Genomic DNA, 20,406 nt, shown 5'->3' on the forward strand with positions numbered 1-20,406 from the left:
ACATCCCCGCCTCGGAAATGGTGTGTGCACTTCCGCATGGCCCCGCCTCACCGCCTGCCGGACACTCTAGGAAACCAGGAAGGGCTCCGCTCTATGATCATGTCAGGCGGGCGGGGAAGGAAGGTGTGAAGAGGATATGGGGCAGAAGGAAGCACGGGAAAGAGAAGTCTTTTGGCGGGTGCTCCCTTAGTGCTGCCTTTCGTGAGGAATGGGAGGCGATCTCATGGCACTTAAAATTGTTTGTTTCATATCAGCTATGTGTGTGCATGTGTTGTGCACTCGATGTCTCAGAAAGTCTCCCTTCCCCCCCCCCCATCCACGTGCATCCATGGCTAGCGCCCCTTACTTGTGTATCCTGTAGATGCATCGCCTTGCTCTCAGGTCTCGGCTTCTCTCACTCTCCTGCCCCAAGCAGGTTTCATGTGAGGGCTGACCGAGGCCCCCCCAGGATAACAAGTCCAACTCTCTATCTGCTATTGTGTTTGTGTGGGGTGGGGTTGAAGGAGGCGCCAATAATTCTTCCTATACACCACTGTAGCCCGGTGTGCCCCCATTTACATAAAAAACAGTCACGATGACGCTATTAACTCTTAAACAAGAAACATTTACTTAATAAGGCAAAAGCAAGAATAACATTTACTCATTAGAAGGCAAACACAGGAATAATGTAATCTTTTCTCAACAGTAGGCAAGATAATCATAATATTTACTTAATAGATGAGAGCTGGAATAATCAAAATATAAGTTGAGCCACAAACCAAGGCCACACTCTTTACCAACACACGCACAATGTTCATGGGGATGTGCCCAGGCCACCTCACGACAAAACTAGATGACTTTGGCATAATGAGCCATCTGCTAGGCAAAACTGCTTCTCTGCTACTACTCTTGGACTACTGAAACAGTGACAAATTATTTTAGCACACATCTGTTCTTGGGAAGATGCTGAGAAAATGTTGTGCTCAGTGACTAGAAACTCTCTTAGGCTGAGAACTGCCAAGCTCCTCATATTTGCTTTGGGACTCTGAGGACTTTCTCTGTCTCAAGCAGTAGATCAAAATTAGGGCTAAGAATTCTCCCCCAGTCATTTTTTCCAAAAAGGAGAGGATTATGTTTTCTACAATCACTTCTCAGGAAAGCCAAGCCTCTTCTCACAGCAAAGCAGATGTAAAATCCATCTCACCATTTCTGTTTCTCTTTCTCAAACCAGAAAGAGCAAAAAAAGTCAACAAAGGAACCCTTGAAAGATTCCCCCTCTCTGATTAAAGATAACATTGGAGAACATAAGCTCAGACAGCTCTCCATATTGAACTCTGAGCAGCTGCAAAGCCTATTAGACAGCGGTCATCTCTGAGTGGACCAAGTACCTGTTTGCTTACTATATTCTGTCTTCTGTAAATAGCTCCTCTTCTCACTTCTTGTGCCCTTCTGTCTCTAACTCTTCTTGTGCTCAATTTTCTCTATTCTCTCAGGTGGTCACCTTTTTTTCTTTGCCTATAGCTTTTCCTCCTGCTGGCCTGTAGCTTCTAAGGGCTCAGATCAGTGCCTCCTCATACCCAGTGACCTACTTCTAATTTATGATGTAAAACTCAAAAATCCACCTTTCTGTCAAGTGTCCTCCACAGGCCTTATATAGTCTTCTAAGTCCCTAAGCAGTTAGTTATTTGATCGGCTATTTCTCAGTTATGACTTTTAAAATAGTCATATGCAATTGAGTTGATGGACCACAATGTTCTGTAGCTCTCATTAACTGTTATTGTTCTATCCAAAGGGCAATGCTCTATCTGGTCAATCGGTCAATGCACGTTTATTAAACCTCTACTATGGACCAGGTCCTGTACTAAGTGCTGGGGATACAAATATGAAGAAGAAAGTCCCTGTTCTCAAGGAGCTGGCATTCTAATGGGGGGAGACAACACAGAAAAGGAAGCTGAAAAGGATGGGGTGGGGTGCAGGAGAAAGGTACCTGATACAGGGGCATGATGGAGAAGTCCAAAAGAGAATAGCCAGGAAATGAAGAGATGGTTGGCCTGGGTACTGTCCTTAAATGGAGGTTTTGGGAAGAGCCTTTTGCTCTGCCCTCAAGTCCAAGGGGCCTGAGGAGCAGAAGATACCGATGATTGTGAGGACCAGGACTAATGTGATTTTGCAGGATGAAGAAGTTTCTGGGGCATGATGAAGTCCAAAGGAGTGCAGCCAGGTGGAATGATGAGAGGTCTTTGGAATAGTCTCTGTCTCTCCTCAACATTTTATCTAAGAAACTGTGTTTCTTTTCAAGTTGATTGTTATCAGATTTTCTTAAGTAAATGTTCTTTTTTCTAATCTCATTAGCAACCATAATGTCCACATTTGAGAAGGCATGGGTGCTTTCTTGGCTTCAGCCCTGGAAACAGCCTGGCAGCAATAAGCGCCTAACAAAAATTTGTAAAATGAACACATGAATGAACATAAATGAGGGGATAGATAAGAGGAAAAAAAGAAGACAGAAGGAAGGAAGCAATGGAAGAGAAATTTTAAGTCAGTTGAATGATCAGAATGGGGAGAGCAAGGGAGTATGAGCCTTCCACATATAGAGTATGAGATTATCTTCTCACTCATGCAGTGACAGAACTCTAACAGGTTTTGGGGAACAGTGAGACTGGCTTGTACTCATCTCTTAGAATTTCCAAAATACATGGGACTTAGTTAACCTCTATGAATCTGTTTCCTCATTTGTAAAATGAAGAGGATGGACTATATTGCTTACTTTATAGAACTATTATGAAGAACATGCTCTGTAAACAGTAAAACACCATACAAATGGAAGCTTTTGTTATGCTGCCTTTCCAGGTGATTATGGGATTCAGGAAGGAAGAATGTATACACACAGTGGTCAAGGCTTCCTTGAACAGTATAAGAACTGCCAACAACTTGAAGGCACAGGAACTGTCAGAGCTCCCCCTGTCAAGCTGTCCCCTAACAGATGCCTCATGGTTCAGTGGAAAGACCACTCAGTTTGGAAGAAAAGGATCTTCATTCAAGTCCCATTCCTGCTACTCACCAGCTACATGACTTTGGGCATCTGTAATATGGAACAGAGGTGGGGGGAATGGGGGGCATGTGGAGCTGGATAATTGGCCTTTCAAGGGCCTCAGTTTCATCATCTGAAAAACAAGGGAGTTGGCTGTATGGCCTCTCTCTTCCAGCTTTAAATACATAACCAATGACTCCATTCCTGCCCCGAAGCCATGTTGGTATATGGCCTGCACATTGTGTGCCTTATAGGATCTCCTGCCTGCCAAGAGATGTTGCTACCAGAAGGGCATTTAGGATAGTGGACTTTAGACAATGTCAAAATAAGTTTGGCAGAAATGAGAATGTTTAGCCTGAAGAAGAGAAGACTTAAGGGATAATTCAATGAGAATCTTCCAACACTAAATGATCATTCTGTTAAATGGATTCATGCTTGGGGTATGGTTTGGCCTAGGTGACTTCTGAGATATCTTCCTATAATGAGAGCATATAATTTTCTGTGGGATATACGACTTGTTCTTGACCCAAGAAGGCAGAAACAGGAACAAAGCCTGGAAGTCATAGGGAATCAGATTTTCATTTAATATGACTACTTCCTAACAAACAGAAGTAGCATAGTGTGCACTGGTAAGGCTTGGATATGTGGTCTATTGCACCTGTGTTTCCTACTTACTACCTATGGGACTTTGGGCAAGTCACAGATTTTCTGAACTATTTTCTCATCTGCAAAGTTTTTCATCTATTCCATTAGATGACCATTCGGTTTACTGTAAAATTTGGGAACTTAGAGGATGTTTCATAATAATCAGGGTTGTAAATGCTTAAAGCAGAAGGCCTTATTAACTTATATTTTAACTCATTAACTGGAACGCTTGAGGCCTAAAATGAGATAACTAGGGGCAGAGGGATGGACTAATAGGAATGAAGAAATAACATTTCAGGAGAAAGGATACTACTAGGTCTCAATAGTTGAAGGGGTGAAAACACAACTGGGTCTGTTACCAGAGGAAGGGTTGCTGGACCTTGAATACAGTGGTCTTGTCACATTTAGGAAGGAAATAGAACTGTTGAAAAATGGAGTTTGCTTTCTTGCTAAATTGTAAGTTACCCATCACTAGAGAACTTCACACAGACTAAAACCTGCTGGGACTGCTGTAAAGAGAATTCATGCTCCAAGACTTGAACTAGGTGACCTATATAGTCCCTTCCACCTCTTGCATTCTATTTTTCCTAAGCATATTGCACACTCATATGCCCCGCCCCCCACCCCCCATGCCTGCTCCAGCAGACACAGACACACGACCCCAAATACCCATTATTAGAACTGGTAGATAGATAATGCCTGAGCTTTAGAAAACACATTGCTTTTGAGAGAACTGGGGGGTGGGTGGTGGTGGTGGTGGTGGTGGTAAGGGATTCTACTCCTTAAACTCCTTCTCACTGAGATATAATTTATGTTTACTGTCATTATCCTGGAAAACTCAATATTAGAACCTTAGAATATAAGTAAAAATGAGATGGGGGAATTAGAGGGCCAAACGTGCTATTGAGAATATTAGAAACAAACTGACTAATGTTAATCTAAGAAGCATGTATTTAAAACCACATGCTGCCAAATAAGTTTCTGGCCACAAGACCTCAGGAATAAGAGAACTAGATGAAAGACATGGGTTCAAGTCTAGGCTCTGATATTTACTTCCAATGTGATTTTAGAAAAAAAAGTCCCTTCCCCTCACCAGGTCCCAGTTTTCTTATGTGTAAAATACAGTTGAACCACACCATCTTGAAGGTTTCTAAATCCAAAGGACTCCCAAAGGAATGAATGAGGTTACTCTATGTTGGAAGTCCCTAAAATTATGAATGGTAGGGATGGGGTGAAGAGGCTATGGTCACCAGTGCTGTATTAAACAAAGGAACAACCCTTATAGTTTGAGGTAAACTGACATAGAATATGTTAAGTTTTACATCACACAACCCCTGATAGGGGATATAAGGCTGAATCTATGATTTATATCAAGAGTACTGTGTGAACTCTTTGGTGACATATCTGTAACAAATCATTAAGATAAGCAGAAATGTTCTGGAGTACTCTGAATTAACTTCTGAGGACACTATCTGGGATAACCATGACCTACCACCACATATCCCTTGGGGTCTCTATCAGATATAATATAGAGCCAGATAGGTATCTGAGGCAAATCCAATGTGGCAATTCTCTGGTCAAATGTGTCCACTTCAAAAGACAGTATAGGAAAAACTCTCTTTACACCTTCCTAAGGAAAGAAATTTTAAAATTAGGATCTCTTTATGTCATGGTTAAACTTGTAGGTTCTAGGCACCAGATTTTAAGGGTGACCATTAACAAATTGGAACACACCTACAAGACAATCAGGATGAAAGGGATTAGGTCATGAGGATTAGTTGAAGTAACTGGAGAAGACTGAGGAAGAACATAATATGACTTCAAATTACTTTAAAGGTTGTCATATAAAAAAGGAGTGAGATTTAACTGTTTAGAGGGCCAAATGAGGAACAATGTGTATACCAAGTGGATGTTGTAAAGAAGCAAATTCCAGCTCAGTGTAAGGACAACTTCTAAAATCAGACCCAAACTGTTCCTTAATGCAGTTAGTGAGTTTCCTATCAACAGAAGTAGTTGGGTAACAAGATAACCATCAGGAAAGCTATAGATTTGTTTCCACGTGGGCTAGAAGGTTGGACTAGGCAACTCCTAGAATTCCAGCTCTCTTTTATCATCCAGTAAGTCTCTTACACTATCAAGTGACTTCATTAAAGCTATAAGTGGAATCCTACCCTGAATGAACTTTAAAAATAATCTATTATTGATACTGTGGTGTCCCTTGCATGGTATTCTATCAAGGTACTTTTTTAACCTAATTCTTTACTTGTGCACAGTCTGGGGTAGGGAATGATTTTGCTTTGGCCACCAGAGTTCCACACAAAATTAAGTTAGGACCCCTTATTCTGAATCCCCTATTCTACCAAACCCTGTCCCTGTCGAGAAGGGCAAGAAATGATAGGGAGGATGGTAGAAATAAGAGACCATATGGAATTAGAAGTGAAGACAACTTTTCTTTCCACTCTTCAAGGTCCCCTTTGTTTGGCTGGAGGCTACCTAAGAACATTTATTGTTTTCATTCTCCTCCATTCTGACAACCTCAAGGACATGAATGCTATGTCCTATTTTTTTAATACCCCCAAAGTCAGAGCTCAGTAATGCTTGTGGTGACTGAATTACCTAAATTGCTCTTGTAATTACCCATAATCTCTCAGCCAAATTCAGTGTTCTCCATTTAATGTTCTCTAAACCTTGAGATCTTCACAAAATTGGCTGCCACTCACTTATTTCCCAAATTTTGCTTTTTTTCCTCCTTGACAATATGTTCCCCTACTTTTCTTCTCTTCTTGTGACCCCTCAGTAAATAGGGTAGGGGAGCAGTCACTGAAAGATTTTACACAGTTATGAACAAGAATTTATTATCACCAATCACCAAGTATTTATTAATTACCTCACTGCATGCGGTGCTGGGCTAGATTGCTGCAAAAAGAGAATTAGACAGACAAGAACCCTTTTCATTAGGACCTTATTTTTTTTAATGGGCTCGTGCCCCAAAGTAGATTCTCTGCTCTATCAAGGCATCCGTCCCCCACACTCATCATATTACATTCCTGGGGTTATTCTCTGTAGTGGATTCTCTGATGCTGAATAAGTTGTGAGCTCTGACCGAAGGCTTTCCCGCATTCATTGCATTCAAAAGGCTTTTCTCCAGTGTGAGTTCTCAGGTGTCGAAAAAAGTGTGACCTCCCTCTGAAGGCTTTCCCACACTCATTGCATTCATAGGGTTTCTCCCCAGTGTGAATTCTCTGATGCTCAATGAGCACTGAGCTCCAAATGAAAGCTTTCCCACATTCACTACACTCATAGGGTTTCTCTCCAGTGTGAAGTCTCTGGTGTCGAATAAGATTTGAGCTCTGGCTGAAAGCTTGCCCACATTCATTACATTTATAGGGCTTCTCTCCATTATGAATTCTCAGGTGTTGAGTAAAATGTGAACTGTGACTGAAGGCTTTCCCACATTCATTACATTCATAAGGCTTCTCTCCAGTGTGAATTCTGTGATGTTGAATAAAGCCTGACCACCCTCTGAAGCACTTCCCACAATCACTGCATTCATAGGGTTTCTCTCCAGTGTGGATTCTCTGGTGTTTAATCAGTAATGAATTGTATTTGAAGCATTTACCACAGGTGTCACATTTATGGGGTTTCCCTCCTATGGAGCCTCCCTGACGTGTCATAAAGCTTGAGCTCAGACTAAAGCTTCCCCCAAATTCATCACATCCTTGGCTCCCCTCTCCTGGGGGAGCCTCCTGGTGAAGGACTGTCATGTGCCAGGAGCCTCGCTTCTGGGAGAGGGTTATCCTCTCTCTGCCCCCAGCAGAGTTTCCTATTGGCCTTTCTAAACTGTCCTCCCGTTCACAGGGTTCTCCAAATTTGGGTCCTCGAGGTACATTCCTGAGGAGACTTTTCAACATTCCTCCATGTTCTTCTCCTTCTTCAGAAACTTCTTGCTTTGGAGTTAACAATTCAATCTCAGACTCAGAATCTGAAATGAGGAAATGAAAATCCAAATGTCATCTTTTCCCTGTGCTGGGAAAAAGGAAACGGGTAGAAAAGGAAGATAAATATCATCCTTGAAATTAATTTCTAAGAGATGCCCAAAGCTTTGATGGCTCTCCAAAAGGACCTCACTAACTAAGGAAAAGGGAACAGAGACATAGGCAAGAATTTTCGCTTGGTAATATGGTGCTTGTCACACGTTTTCCCAATCCTTCTGGATATGATGAAGAGCCTGATAAGTTTATAGGACTGGAAAATTGGTAAATAGATGGCCAAAGCTGTAGGAGGGGTGACCAGTTAGGAAAGGCAAAGTGAACAAAGAAAACAATGAGTGCTTTATAAAGAATAGGGTGTCTATTGTGAACTTTAGAAACTCTATGTATTTGGTCGAGTTATACTGATTAGGCATTGTTTTGTTTGCCTATTTTTATTTCTTCTGTTTGGCCCCTGGAATCTGGGAGTGAACCAAGATAAGGCTAACCAAGGGTAACCATACTCTGGGTGAAATGCCAAAAGACTACCATGTCATCAGGAGGTTTTCTGAGTAGCTAAGAATGAATAATATAGGATAGGAAAAATATGCCAATGACCTTGGTCAACAGAGCCTAGGTAGTTGAATCTCAAATTTGGCTTAGATGTGCTTTGAAGACACCACTCTCATCTGGAGGTAAAAGATGTATCAAGTTCCAAGCCTGGAGATAGCCCACATTAATCCTTGAGAACTTTAGTTAAGGATAAAGTCAGAAAGCTTAGACACTGCTCTGTTTGAATCTCTGTAGAATTTTTTCCTGTAGACTACAAGTTACTTTACCTTCTTAAATTTTCTGAATTTGCATATTCTCTTTCTGTTATAAACAAGTCCTAGAAAATGTTCTTGTATAGGCTGGATTATATGAAAATGGGAGAGAAGATAAAGAGGGAAGAGGGCATTAGGAAAGGTTACTGAACAGCAGGAATGGCAGGGGGTCCAGCAGTTAGTGTCTGGATCTGGTACCATACTGGCTCAGGGACCGAAGAAAGTCAGTGCCTCAAAATGGAATTTAGTAATTAAAGAAATTTAGTAAGATGCAAAAGGTGGAAGTCTGATAGGCAAAGGCAAAGTCACCTTAGAAGCTGACCGCTTGGTCAGGGAGTCCTAAAGCCCAGGGCTAGACCCTGGCATCCTCCACTTGCCCATCAAAAAAGTTGGGAACTTTGACTAGTGGCATAAGCTAGAAAGAAGGAACAGGAAGATCTTAGGATGAGCAGACTAAACAAATGTTACAGAGAGGCAAAGAGGAGCTTGTGTAACAGATTTCAGAGAGAACAGCAATAATGCTCCTAGAGATGGTGATAAGAGATACTGAGAATCTAGAGGAGGAATAGCTGAATTTGGGAAGCCAATCCAATTCAATTCAACTCACATTCTACTAATATGCAAAGCACTATGCTCAGTGCTAGAGGTACCAAGACAAAACCAAAACAGTGTTCCTCTTCAGGACCTTACATTTTACTATGTCATAAAACTATGGAATGTTAAAACTGGAACAGGACCTGAGACAACTTTGAGTCCAGGACCTTGACAAGAGGAACCCTGGATTTAGCCAAGCTTGTGGAGTGAGTGAATGGCAGGCAGTCTCAGTTTAGAGCGCAAATGATCCGACACACGTAAGCTAGAGCTCTTTCTGATCATGGGTAAGGTAGCAGTTGGTTGTGATCGGGAAAGAGATGACACCAGATAGAGGGAAAGGGAAGAAAGGCACTGTCCTCATTCCCATCCGTACTGTATGATGGCTGTGTTCTCACAGTGGAACTTTCCTTAGCCCCTGGGGACTTCTCACCATAGAACTTCCCTCCATCAGGCTAGCCCCCTTTGTCTCCCACTGGAGCCTCCATTTTGGGGATGGGCCCAGGGTAGCCACGCTTCATTCCCCTCCCAACTATGCTTCTAACTCTCTCAGACTTTGCCACTTATGGGTACTTTCTATCCCCCCACCCTCTTTCAGCTTTTATGTGTTATGTTTTCCCAGTAGAAGGTAAGCTCTTTGAGGGCAAGGACAGTCTTTCTTTTTGCTGATATTTGGATCCCCAGCATGTAGCACAGTGCTTAGCACGTAGCAAGCATTTAACAAATGCTTATTGCCTACCTGCCTGCCTCAGTCTCATTCCATGGCTTCAGATGCTGGGAAGACCTGCAGCCCACAGAGCAGAGATTCATAGGTATACAGACATGTAGAAAGGTACTCCAGAAATACAAATTGAATTCAATTGAAAACTTCAAATACTTCATTATCTAGCCGGGCTGTTTGTCCCGAGGAGGCTATTCTCACTCACCTGTGTAGGTATCTCTTGAGATCTCAGTTTCTTGAATTCCCTGAAAATCTGAGCCAGACAGTTCTTCCTCTTCTTGTAGCAAGGAAATTACACCTGGCTTGGAAACTGTAAATCCTATTTATGGAAAGGAAAAAAGGTAAATGATAACATGCTCATCCTTTACACCCAGACTAATCCAAGTCTCCCTCATATTCTCTCTACCCAGTTTCTCCTTTTCCAATCCATCCTGCTCCTGCTGTCAGATGACTCTTCTGAAAACAATGTTGTGAGCATGTCCTTCCCCAGTTCAAAAATTTTATGGTTTCCAGATTCCTACAGAAAAAAAAAGTCTAAACTCCTTAAACTAGCATTCAAGGTTCCTCACAATCTGACTCTTGAAATATCCCACTCATCCTCTATAGGAACCTACTGGTCTGGTCAAAGTCATTTGCTCATTTGCCTCCAAACATACCCCAGTCATTCACACCTGGAGATCTTTGGTCATGCTATTCCCCTTGCCTGGAAGACCCTTCTTACTCCACTCCATTTATATATCCAAGCTGGACCTTGAAATATCCCTCATACACTCTGCCTATGTAAGACTTAGCCATCCTTCAAGGTCCAGCTAAAATCTCTAGTCCTCCAGGAAGATAACTCCCTCACTAAATGTACCTTACTTCTGAACTACTTACTCATTTAGTACTTAGAACACACGCAATGTATTAATATATATCTTTTAAGCATAATAGCTGACACTTAGATGGCATGTTAGAGTTTACAAAAGCATTTTATGTACATCGAGCATATATGAGATGACATATTATAGAATATTAAGGGCAAGGATTGTTTTGTATTCCCAGGGCTTGCCACAGTAGAGGCTTAATGAGAGCTTCACTGATTGACTCATGTTGGGGAGAAGGCATTCTAATTGCAGAAAACAGAATGAGCAAAGGGACAGAAGTGGGAAAGCCCTGAACACGCTGTGGGATTTGATTGTACTTAAACAGAAATGAGGAACTAAGAAAAGAAGATGGAGGGAGGTGCAATCTCAGAAGAGCCCAGGGAAGCAGCATTATTTCCAACTCTGCCAAGAACAGCCCTCTCTGGCACAGCTGCCTACGCCTAAATAGGATTAGGAATTTCTAATCCAGGGATATACAACCTGTTGATCAAGGCCTTCCACCATCTGGCTCCAACCTATCTTTGACCTTATCTCATTTTACTCTCCTTCACATATTCTGCATTCCAGCCAAACTGGACTACTCTGCATTCTTCATGCTTGATCTTCCTTCTTTTCTGTGGCTCAAGCCATGGAAGAGACTCACCCTATTATATCCATCTGTTGATCTCACTCTCCTCCTTCACAGCCAAATTATATGACACTTCCTCTAGGAAATGTTCTCTTTTGCCTTCCTTCATCACTGAGGTGGAAGTGAGCTCTCTCCAATTTTTTCATAGTCCTCTACCTCTACCTTCTTCTTTGAACTTATTTCATTCGTATGATAGTTACTTATGTTTTTGTCCTACTCATAAGATTGTAAATTTCTTAGAAGCAGGGCCTTCGTCATATCTGAACCCTAAATAAATATTTTCTTGAATTTAATCCTGGTCCAAAATTAATTCTTGATCCACCTACTGGATCAGGAAAAGTCTTACCTCATTTACTGACAAGGAGCCCTACTCTAGTCCCGGATCATTTAACTAAAATTCAGACAAATCTGGTAGTGGAATCTCTGGGTTAAAGTATTTTTTCCCCTCTAGCATAATTCCAAATTGATTTCCAGAATGTTTGGATCAATTCACAGCACCACCCACATCATAACAGTGTCTTTCTTTTTTTTCATAGTCCCTTTCTATTTCTATCTTGTGCCATGTTTGCTAATTAGTTGGGTATAAAGTGAAACCTCAGAGTTATTTTTATTGGTTATTCTCATTATTAGTCAATAAATAGTTGAGAGTACCTATTGTGTGCTAAGCACTGTGCGTGCTAAGGACATTAGTTATATGGAGCAATCTTTTATATGGTCATTTACAGTTTATATTCTTTTGAGAATTATTTGTTCATATTTTTGACTACTTATCCATTGGAGAATTGTTCTTGATTTTATACATTCATAATTAATTTCCTACACATCTTGGGATGACAGCTTTTAAAAGTCTAAGTAGGCCCTGGAATTCCCTGTGCACCTGCCCAGCTTGTACATTTAAGAATCCCAAGATTATTCAATAAATTACTCAACCTCTCTAAACCTCAGTATGCTTAGACACAAAATGAGTCCAATCATAGTTGTACTATCTACATCATAGGGGTTTTATAATGATCAACTGAGATAATGTCTTTAAAGCGCCCTATAATGCTAAATAAACATCACCTATTACTACTATTCCAGAATATCATAGTTGGAAGGAACCTCAGAGAAAATCCTGTAGAACTTATATTTTCTAGAACCCTGATGACTTCCACCAGTGAGTATAGAATACTGAATATGCTGTCAGACACAGTAGATGTATTGGTTGGTTTTGCTGGACTAATTTTTTCTTTCTTTTTAAATCTTTGTTACAAGGAATGGCTCACTTGAGGAGGGGAAGAAGAAATGTGTCCAGACAAGGACCCTAAGTAAAACAGTAGCCACCAATAGAAAATAAAAGAAAAATGAAACCACCTCTAGTGAGAGAACTATGTCCCAGGGAGCCTACTTTACTTTTGGATAGTTCTAAGTATAAGATTTTTCCATCTCTGCCTCAGTTGCCTCAAGGTAGAGATACCTCCTATGATCTGCTCTTTCAACTGACGAGCTCCTTTCTGGAACCTCCATTTGAATAAGTTTCTAGGCCATCTATGCTTACTTCAAACCTGGCTTCTGACTCTGCAGACTTTTCTGTCTCTGGCCCATGAAGGCATCTTTCTTCCCTCCCCACACATTTCAACTCCCTTTTAGGCATTATTTTCTGTTAGAATGTAAAGTTCTTGAGGGTAGGTACTATCTTCTTTTTTGCTTATATTTGCATTTCCTGTCCTTAGTCCAGTCCACACTTAATAACTGCTATATATACCTACCTACCTGTCTATCTTGTCCTCCCAAGTCTTTTCTTTAATTAATTTAAATTTTTTTTTTTTGGTGAGGCAATTGGGTTTAAGTGACTTGCCCAAGGTCACACAGCTAGTAAGTGTTAAGTGTCTGAGGTCGGATTTGAACTCAGGTACTCCTGACTCCAGGACTGGTGCTCTATCCACTGCGCCACCTAGCTGCCCCAAGTCTTTTCTTGAGGCTAAACAATCCTGGTTTCTTTAATCAACTGTCATGTGATACAGTCTCCAGTCCCCCACTATCATTATTTGCCCTCTTCCATATATACCCTAGCTGAATATCCATCTTGAAATGTGACACTACAGAAGTGTTCTGACTGAGACAAAGTATACTGAGACTTTTGCTTTTCTAGACAAAATACTTCTAGCCACTATACTTTTCTGGACAAAGATTAAATTGACTTTTTTGGTTGCCATATCCTGTCTAATGCTGGGTACACTGAAACCCCCAAATCTTTTCCATAAGAACTAATGTCTAGCCCTATCTCCACATAGCCAGCAAGGTTTCAAGCTCCCTATGAGAAGAACAATAGTCCATAGATTGAACAGTCTAATGGGTCAGGAGAGGCTCATCACCAAAAGGCCGGCGATTCATTCATTCATTCATCCATTCGTTAAATGGGCAAGCAGGATTAGATTAAGTAAAGTTTGAGCTGAAAGAGTACTTAAAAAATATCAAAATGCAACCCCCCTCACTTTATAACTGAAGAAACTGAAGCCCAGAAAGGAGAGAAAAATGACCTAAAGTCACACAGCAAAGGATAGAGCTATAACTCAAACTCAGGTTTTCTGACTTCAAATCCAGTGCTCTTTCTATGATGCCAGACTGATTTCTGAGGTTCCTTCTATGCATTCATGCTTCTACATAAGAGAAGGCAGTTCTTTAGGCAAGCTATTATACAGATTTTTTGAATAAGGGGGCAGAGGGTAGTTGTCCCCATTTGGGGGAGAACTCTGACCTATATAAATCAAATGTCTTTAAGTCAGGGACTGGCTATACGTTTTTAAATTTTATTTTAATCATGTCACTTAAATAACATAAAAGAAAAATTACAAGAAAAGACTTCCCCCATGCACACCTAGGATATACTCTCTCACAGGTTACAACCCCACTAGTAAAAGTGGGTATTTATGCAATGAACGTACTTGACACATGGAGGGTACATACATAGGGAAGCCCTCTGGCTAAGGAACATGCATCAAAGAGCACATATGACAGATATATATGTACACATGGCCCAGGAATACATATGGATGCCATACATGTGGGGATATAATTTACATTCCTTTTAAATGCCTAGTCTCCACCCCTTCAATAATTCTAGTGCTTTCCCTCTGTTGATTATCTCAAATATATCCTACATATAACTTGTTTGTATGTAATCATTATCTGCATGCTGTTTCCCCCATTAGACTGCAAGCTCATTGAGAGCAGGGACTGTTTTATTTGTCCTTGTATCTCCACATCTTAGGCACTTAAATGTTTACTGACTTCATCAATCAAGAAGTATTTATTAAGCACCTATTACTCCAGGCATTAGGGATACAAGTACAAAGTATAAGACAATCCCTACTGCCAAGGAGTTTACATTCTAATAAGGAGACAAGTACATATAAAAAGTACACGTATGGCACAAAGATAAAAGTGAATAAATACAAATATATACAATGTAGTTAAATGCAAGGTAGTTTGGGAGAAAGAGTACTAGCAGTTAAAAGACCAGGAAAGATTTCAGGAATGGTGCCTGAGCTACATCTTAAAAGGAGAGAGAGGGAGTGCTTTCCAGGCAAGGAAGATGGTACCAATATGGGAAAAGGCATATTGGGAGAGGAACAAAAAAGGACAGTTTGGCTGGAAAGATAGGTTGCAGACCTATGGTGTAGAGTTTTAAAAGATTAACAGATGAATTTATATTTTACACTGGGGCAACAGGAAGAATTGTTGAATAGAGAAGTCACTTAAGGAGAATTACTTTGACAACAATTCGTAGGAGTGGTGAGAGACTTGAGGCAGGGGGATCAAGTAGAAAGTTGTTGTAATAATCTAGGCCAAAGGAGACTAAAGCTTAAATTAAGGTTGTAGCTGTGAGAAGAGAGATCAGTGTGGGATGTATGAGATGTTGTGAAGGTAGAAATAGCAAGATGGCACTGATTGGATATGGGGGACTTGAGTTGTTAGGGATAATGCTGAAATTCAAACATGAGATTTTGTAAGAATGGTGGCAGCTTGGAGAGTATATAGGAAAGTTCAGAAGAGGGAGAGTTTAGGAGGAAAGATCAAAAGTTCAGTGGTAGATATGTTGAGTTTAAGATGTCTTGCCTGGGCAAGTCACTTAACCCCAATTGCCTCACCAAAAAAAAAAAAAAAAGAAAAAAAGAAAAGACAAACAAGATGTCTTGGGGGTGGGGGGTGGGGGGAAGCTAGGTGGCACAGTGGATAGAGTACCAGCTCTGGAGTCAGGAGGACCTGAGTTCAGATCGGCCTCAGACTCTTAACACTTACTAGCTGTGTGACCCTGGGCAAGTCACTTAACCCCAATTGCCTCACCAAACATACACACACACACACACACACACACACAGATGTCTTGGGGTATCTAGTTTAAAATGTCCAAGAGTCAATAACTGATGTGGAACTGAAACTCAGGAGAAACACTGGGGCTGGATATTTAGACCTGGGAATGATCCATGGGAATTGAGGAAGTTACCAAGAAAAAGTCCATAGAAAGACATGTTGAGGGCCAGGACCAAACTCATAGTAAGGAAGGTGAAATGGATGATGAACCAGCAAAGGAGACTGAGAAGGAGCAGGCAGACAGGTAGGAGGCAAGCTTGCAAAGAACAGTGTCATGAAGACCCAGAGAAGAGAGTTTCCAGGAGGACAAGGTGGTCAGTAGTGTCTAATAAATCCAGATAAGTTGGGAAGGATTAGGAATGAGAAAAGACCATCAGATCTGGCAATGATCATTAGTAATAATGGTAAAGATCATTAATAAATTTGGAAAGAACGGTTTCAGTTGAGTGATGAGGCTGGAAGCAGGACTGTAGATTTAACGAGTGAGTGAGAGAAGAGGAAGTGAAGGCAGATAAGTTTATACAATGTTTTCAGAGTTTGGCTGAAAAAGGGAAGAGAGATAAGGATAACGACTTAAGGGGATGGTAAGGTATAGCAAAGGTTTTTTAAGGATGGAAGAAGGTTGGGTATGTTTCAAGGCAATAGAAAAGGAACCTGTGAATTAAGGTTGAAGATTTGAGAAAAAGCAGGAATGAATGGCTGAGGATACAATTTGCTGGAGAAGACAGGAAGGGATGGGATCAAGTGCATGTGAAAAGGGGCTGGCTTTGGTGAGTAGAAGGACCACCTCTGTTTCAGAGACTGCTGAAAGGTGAAGAAAGTAGAGGTGATGTCAAGAGGTTTTGAAAAGAAAAGAATGGGACTCACATCAAATTGACTCTCTCCCCGCCCCCCCCCCCCTTCCCGTAAAGTAAGAGGCTTCCTTTTCCCAAAGCTCCTGGTATGGTCCAGAGAATGCATGTATCATTTCCTGGCTTCAGTCCTTTCCCACCAGAAACACCTTCACTCTGCCCCTGTGTCCCTGAGCTCAGATAAGCGAACTACCTCATCATCTTGCTTGGAGTCAAGCTTTCACATCACATCCCAGCCATTTCCAAACCATGCCATCATGTGAATACCTTCCCCATGAATTTGTGATTCCCCTCTGTAACTTCCTCTATTAGAATATAAGCTGTTGTATCTCCGGCAGAGCACTTAGAACACAGTAGGCACTTAATAAATGCTTTATCATTCATCATCAATCATTTAGAGAAAGTCTGGGGAACCCGAGCCTCTCCTACAGGACATGTATCTTACTTGGTTACTAGAATAACAGATAGCTTAAGTTACATTTTTGATCCCTGAGTTTAAAAGGTATCCAGGCATTGATTTTTCAAGATGTTTTACAGATAGTGAAGTTCTGAAATAATGAAATAGATCACAGAAAGTATTATGAGTATGGTTTATAACCACCTCAAAGGTATCTTGGTTGAAAATATAAGATGGCAACAGGCATCTTTTATAGATAACTTTGTAAAGCAGATTACATTGTTACAGTGATACAGGCCTTGCAAAAAGTATAGAGGCTATAAGGTCTCTCTGTATTTATTGTTTATTGATTGCAAAAAGCATTTGGTCTACTAAAACCTTTGTTAAAAAAAAGTTTTAAAGGCCACATCCAACAATACATTTTTCATGTACATATTAAAATCACAGCAGATTCCACAAAAGATTCAACCAGAGACAACCTTATTCAATGATCTGCTCAGTATTAAAATCTAGTGAGGCATCAAAAAGGGAAATATATGTTTGAAAAAGGTGCTCTGTGGGGGCAGCTAGGTGGCGCAATGGATAAGGCACTAGCCTTGGATTCAGGAGGACCTGAGTTCAAACCCAGCCTCAGACACTTACTAGCTGTGTGACCCTGGGCAAGTCACTTAAACCCCATTGCCCTGCAAAAAACCCCCAAAAAAACAAACAAAAAAAAAAGAAAAGAAAAGAAAAAGGTGCTCTGTTACTGTCATGGAAGATGTGCTGTGGAAAATATAAACAGATGTCATCCAGATGCTCCTATCTGAAGATACTATGCTAACAGCATAGAAACTTGGAACACTGTAAGACCTCCAAAGCCATTCAAAAGAGATTGGCCTAGTATTCCACACAGGATAGAGAATACATATAATCCAGTTTATGACATGCAGTTTAATGGGAGCCCATTGAGTTAGTCCATAAGTAGCTATGTCTTGGATAGGAAAAGTAGAGAGTCAATGAGCGGGATTCCAGAACTGAAAATAAGGAGCTGGACCACATATGGTAAATAGTCACAGTATTTTCAGGTCCTGAGCTATTCCCTGTCATAAAAACCCATTTTTAAAAAATACCCACATTTTTTTCAGGAGCTACATAGAAGACCTAGGTTCAATGTCCCTTACACTCTTAGGGTCCTAGAAAACTTGCTAAAAATTACATTTCATACAAATTTCGATTTTGCATCAATGCAAAATTTTTAGATGATGATTTCCCTATACTGATGAAATCACAGGTATGTATCCTCCCCAAAACCCCATTCTCTCACTGATGTTAAATATGGAAAATACAATCTCAGATCAAAATTGCAAATTAGCCAAATGAAAATGGAAAAATGCATGGAAGAAAAAAATACAAATGTGTGAGTACAAAGAAGCTATGGTGTTTTCAGAGAGGGCTTATGTTCCAGACTTGCCAAAAGAGAACCTCATCCTGCCTTTCTAATCCTGACTACCCCCTTTTTACAAGTCACTTTAGGATGCCAGATATAGGGGTTGTAGAAGCCATCTAGATTAAGGGACTTGCTGAGGTCTCTTACACATAGTAAGTGGGATTCAAACCTAGGTTCTCAGACTAAATGCAGGGCTCCTTCTAAGGCAACATACTACTTCCTGTGAAATCGCGGTCTCCCAGTATTAGATTTGGAAGTTGGGTTGAAGTCCTCATTGGGGAATCGTACTAACTACATAAAATATCTCCAAGGTCCTTTCCAACTTAAAATCCTATGATGACATCATGGAACACTCAGGTTTTTATGCTTCTGATGCATTTAAACACATCATGTCTTATGTCTCTCCTAGAGCATAATAAGTGTCAGGAACTGTGTCACTTTTAGACTTTGCAAGTACCCAGGGCTGGGCAGAGGGGGCCTACCAGAAATAGATAGCTGACAAATGTGTTGAAACTATTGTCATAATTATTTTCACACACCATGGAGGCACGTGTCTGTAGAAGCTCTGGGTCATAAGGGAGGCTTCTGTTCCTTTCAGAGGTGACTGGCTAGGGCTGGAATGTTGCCTTTCTTGCTGAGCTCACCCACAATTAGCTATTAGGCTTCTACAGTAGGTCTAAGGACAAACAACAGAAAAGATCCCTGGCCTGAGACTCAAGACTTGGTTTCTTTGTTTTTTTTAATAAACATTTTTTATTTAAAGTTCTGAGTTCCAAATTCTATCCCTCCTTCCCTCCCCCCTCCCTGAGACAGTAAGCAATCAGATATCTGTTATATATGTACAATTATGTAAAACATTACCATATTAGTCATTTGGTATAAGAAAACCTGAATAAAAGAAAAAAGTGAAAAAGTGAAAAATAGCATGTCTGTGTTCAATCATTATCAGTTCTTTCTTTGGAGGTGGACAGTATGCTTCATCATTAATTCTTCGGGATTGTCTTGGATCATTATATTGCTGAGAACAGTCAAGTCATTCACAGTTCTTCATTGTGGACAACGTTCTGGTTCTGCTCACTTTACTATACATAAGTTCATACAAGTCTTTCCAGGCCTTTCTGAAATCATCCTGCTTGTCATTTCTTATAGCCCAATAATATTCCACTACAATCATATGCCACAGCTTGTTCAGCCATTCTCCAATTGATAGGCATTCTTGTGTTTTCCAATTCTTAGCCACTACAAAAAGAGCTGCTATAAAGATTTTTGTACAAATAAGGACCTAGGGTTCTTAAGGATATTGTTTGGGCTACTCAAGCAGGCAGTGATTGGATTACATGAGCTCTACATATTCCCTTCCAGCTCTAAGATTCTGATTACCAGGAGACCGCGATTTCATAGGAAGCAGTATGTTGCCTTAGAAGGAGCCCTGCATTTAATCTGAGGACCCAGGTTTGAATCCCACTTACTATGTGTAAGAGATCTCAGCAAGTCCCTTAATCTTGATCTAGATGGCCTCTACAACCCCTATATCTGGCACCCTAAAATGACTTGTAAAAAGGGGTAGTCAGGATTAGAAAGGCAGGATGAGGTCATGGCTCTGGACTTGGAATAAGATCCAGTATAGAACTCTGGATCCAATTGTATGTGGCCACTATACTGTAAACTCTCAGATAGTTTTCACATGTGAAAAAGAGAAACAATGAGGGTCATACTTACACTACTGGCCTCATGGAGTTGTTCTGTAGAAAGCATTTGTAAACTCTGAAACACTATTTTTAAGAAAGGGATTTAACACCATTATTGTTAAATGATCTCAAAGGTTACTTCGAGCTCTCATATTCTAAGATTCTAATTGCATCTGTGGGGCAAAAGATTCAGAGAATATGAAATTAAATTCTCCAAAAATGTGGCAGAAAAATGCACCCACTCAAGTCTTTGTGCATTCAAAGAAAAATCTATGATGATACGGAATGCAGGGGGTGGTAGTGAGAAGTCCTGGTAGGAGGAGTTGCCAGAGTTATGTGCCAGCCTGAGATAAGCACAATAGGCAGAGAGGAAAAGAGGAAAGGAGTAAAAAGGGTTTGAGGAAGGTAAGACAGACAGAAAAGAAAAAGGAAAAG

At 40.7% G+C, this 20,406-nt stretch overlaps 1 protein-coding gene across 1 annotated transcript in view; it reads right to left on the reverse strand.

The window, feature by feature from the left end:
• Positions 1 to 623: 623 nt before the first annotated feature.
• Positions 624 to 20,406, reverse strand: part of GLI4 (GLI family zinc finger 4) — a 31,017-nt gene continuing 11,234 nt past the window's right edge. The window contains exons 3-4 of the mRNA XM_043978346.1: positions 9,965 to 10,078; positions 624 to 7,637 (exon numbers count right to left, since the gene is read on the reverse strand). Of these exons, the coding sequence (XP_043834281.1) occupies positions 6,709 to 7,637; positions 9,965 to 10,078 (1,043 nt within the window). The 3' untranslated portion in view covers positions 624 to 6,708. The remainder of the gene's footprint in view (positions 7,638 to 9,964; positions 10,079 to 20,406) is intronic.

This window comes from Dromiciops gliroides, chromosome 1, assembly GCF_019393635.1.
Source record: "Dromiciops gliroides isolate mDroGli1 chromosome 1, mDroGli1.pri, whole genome shotgun sequence".
NCBI classification, from domain to species: Eukaryota; Metazoa; Chordata; class Mammalia; order Microbiotheria; family Microbiotheriidae; genus Dromiciops; species Dromiciops gliroides.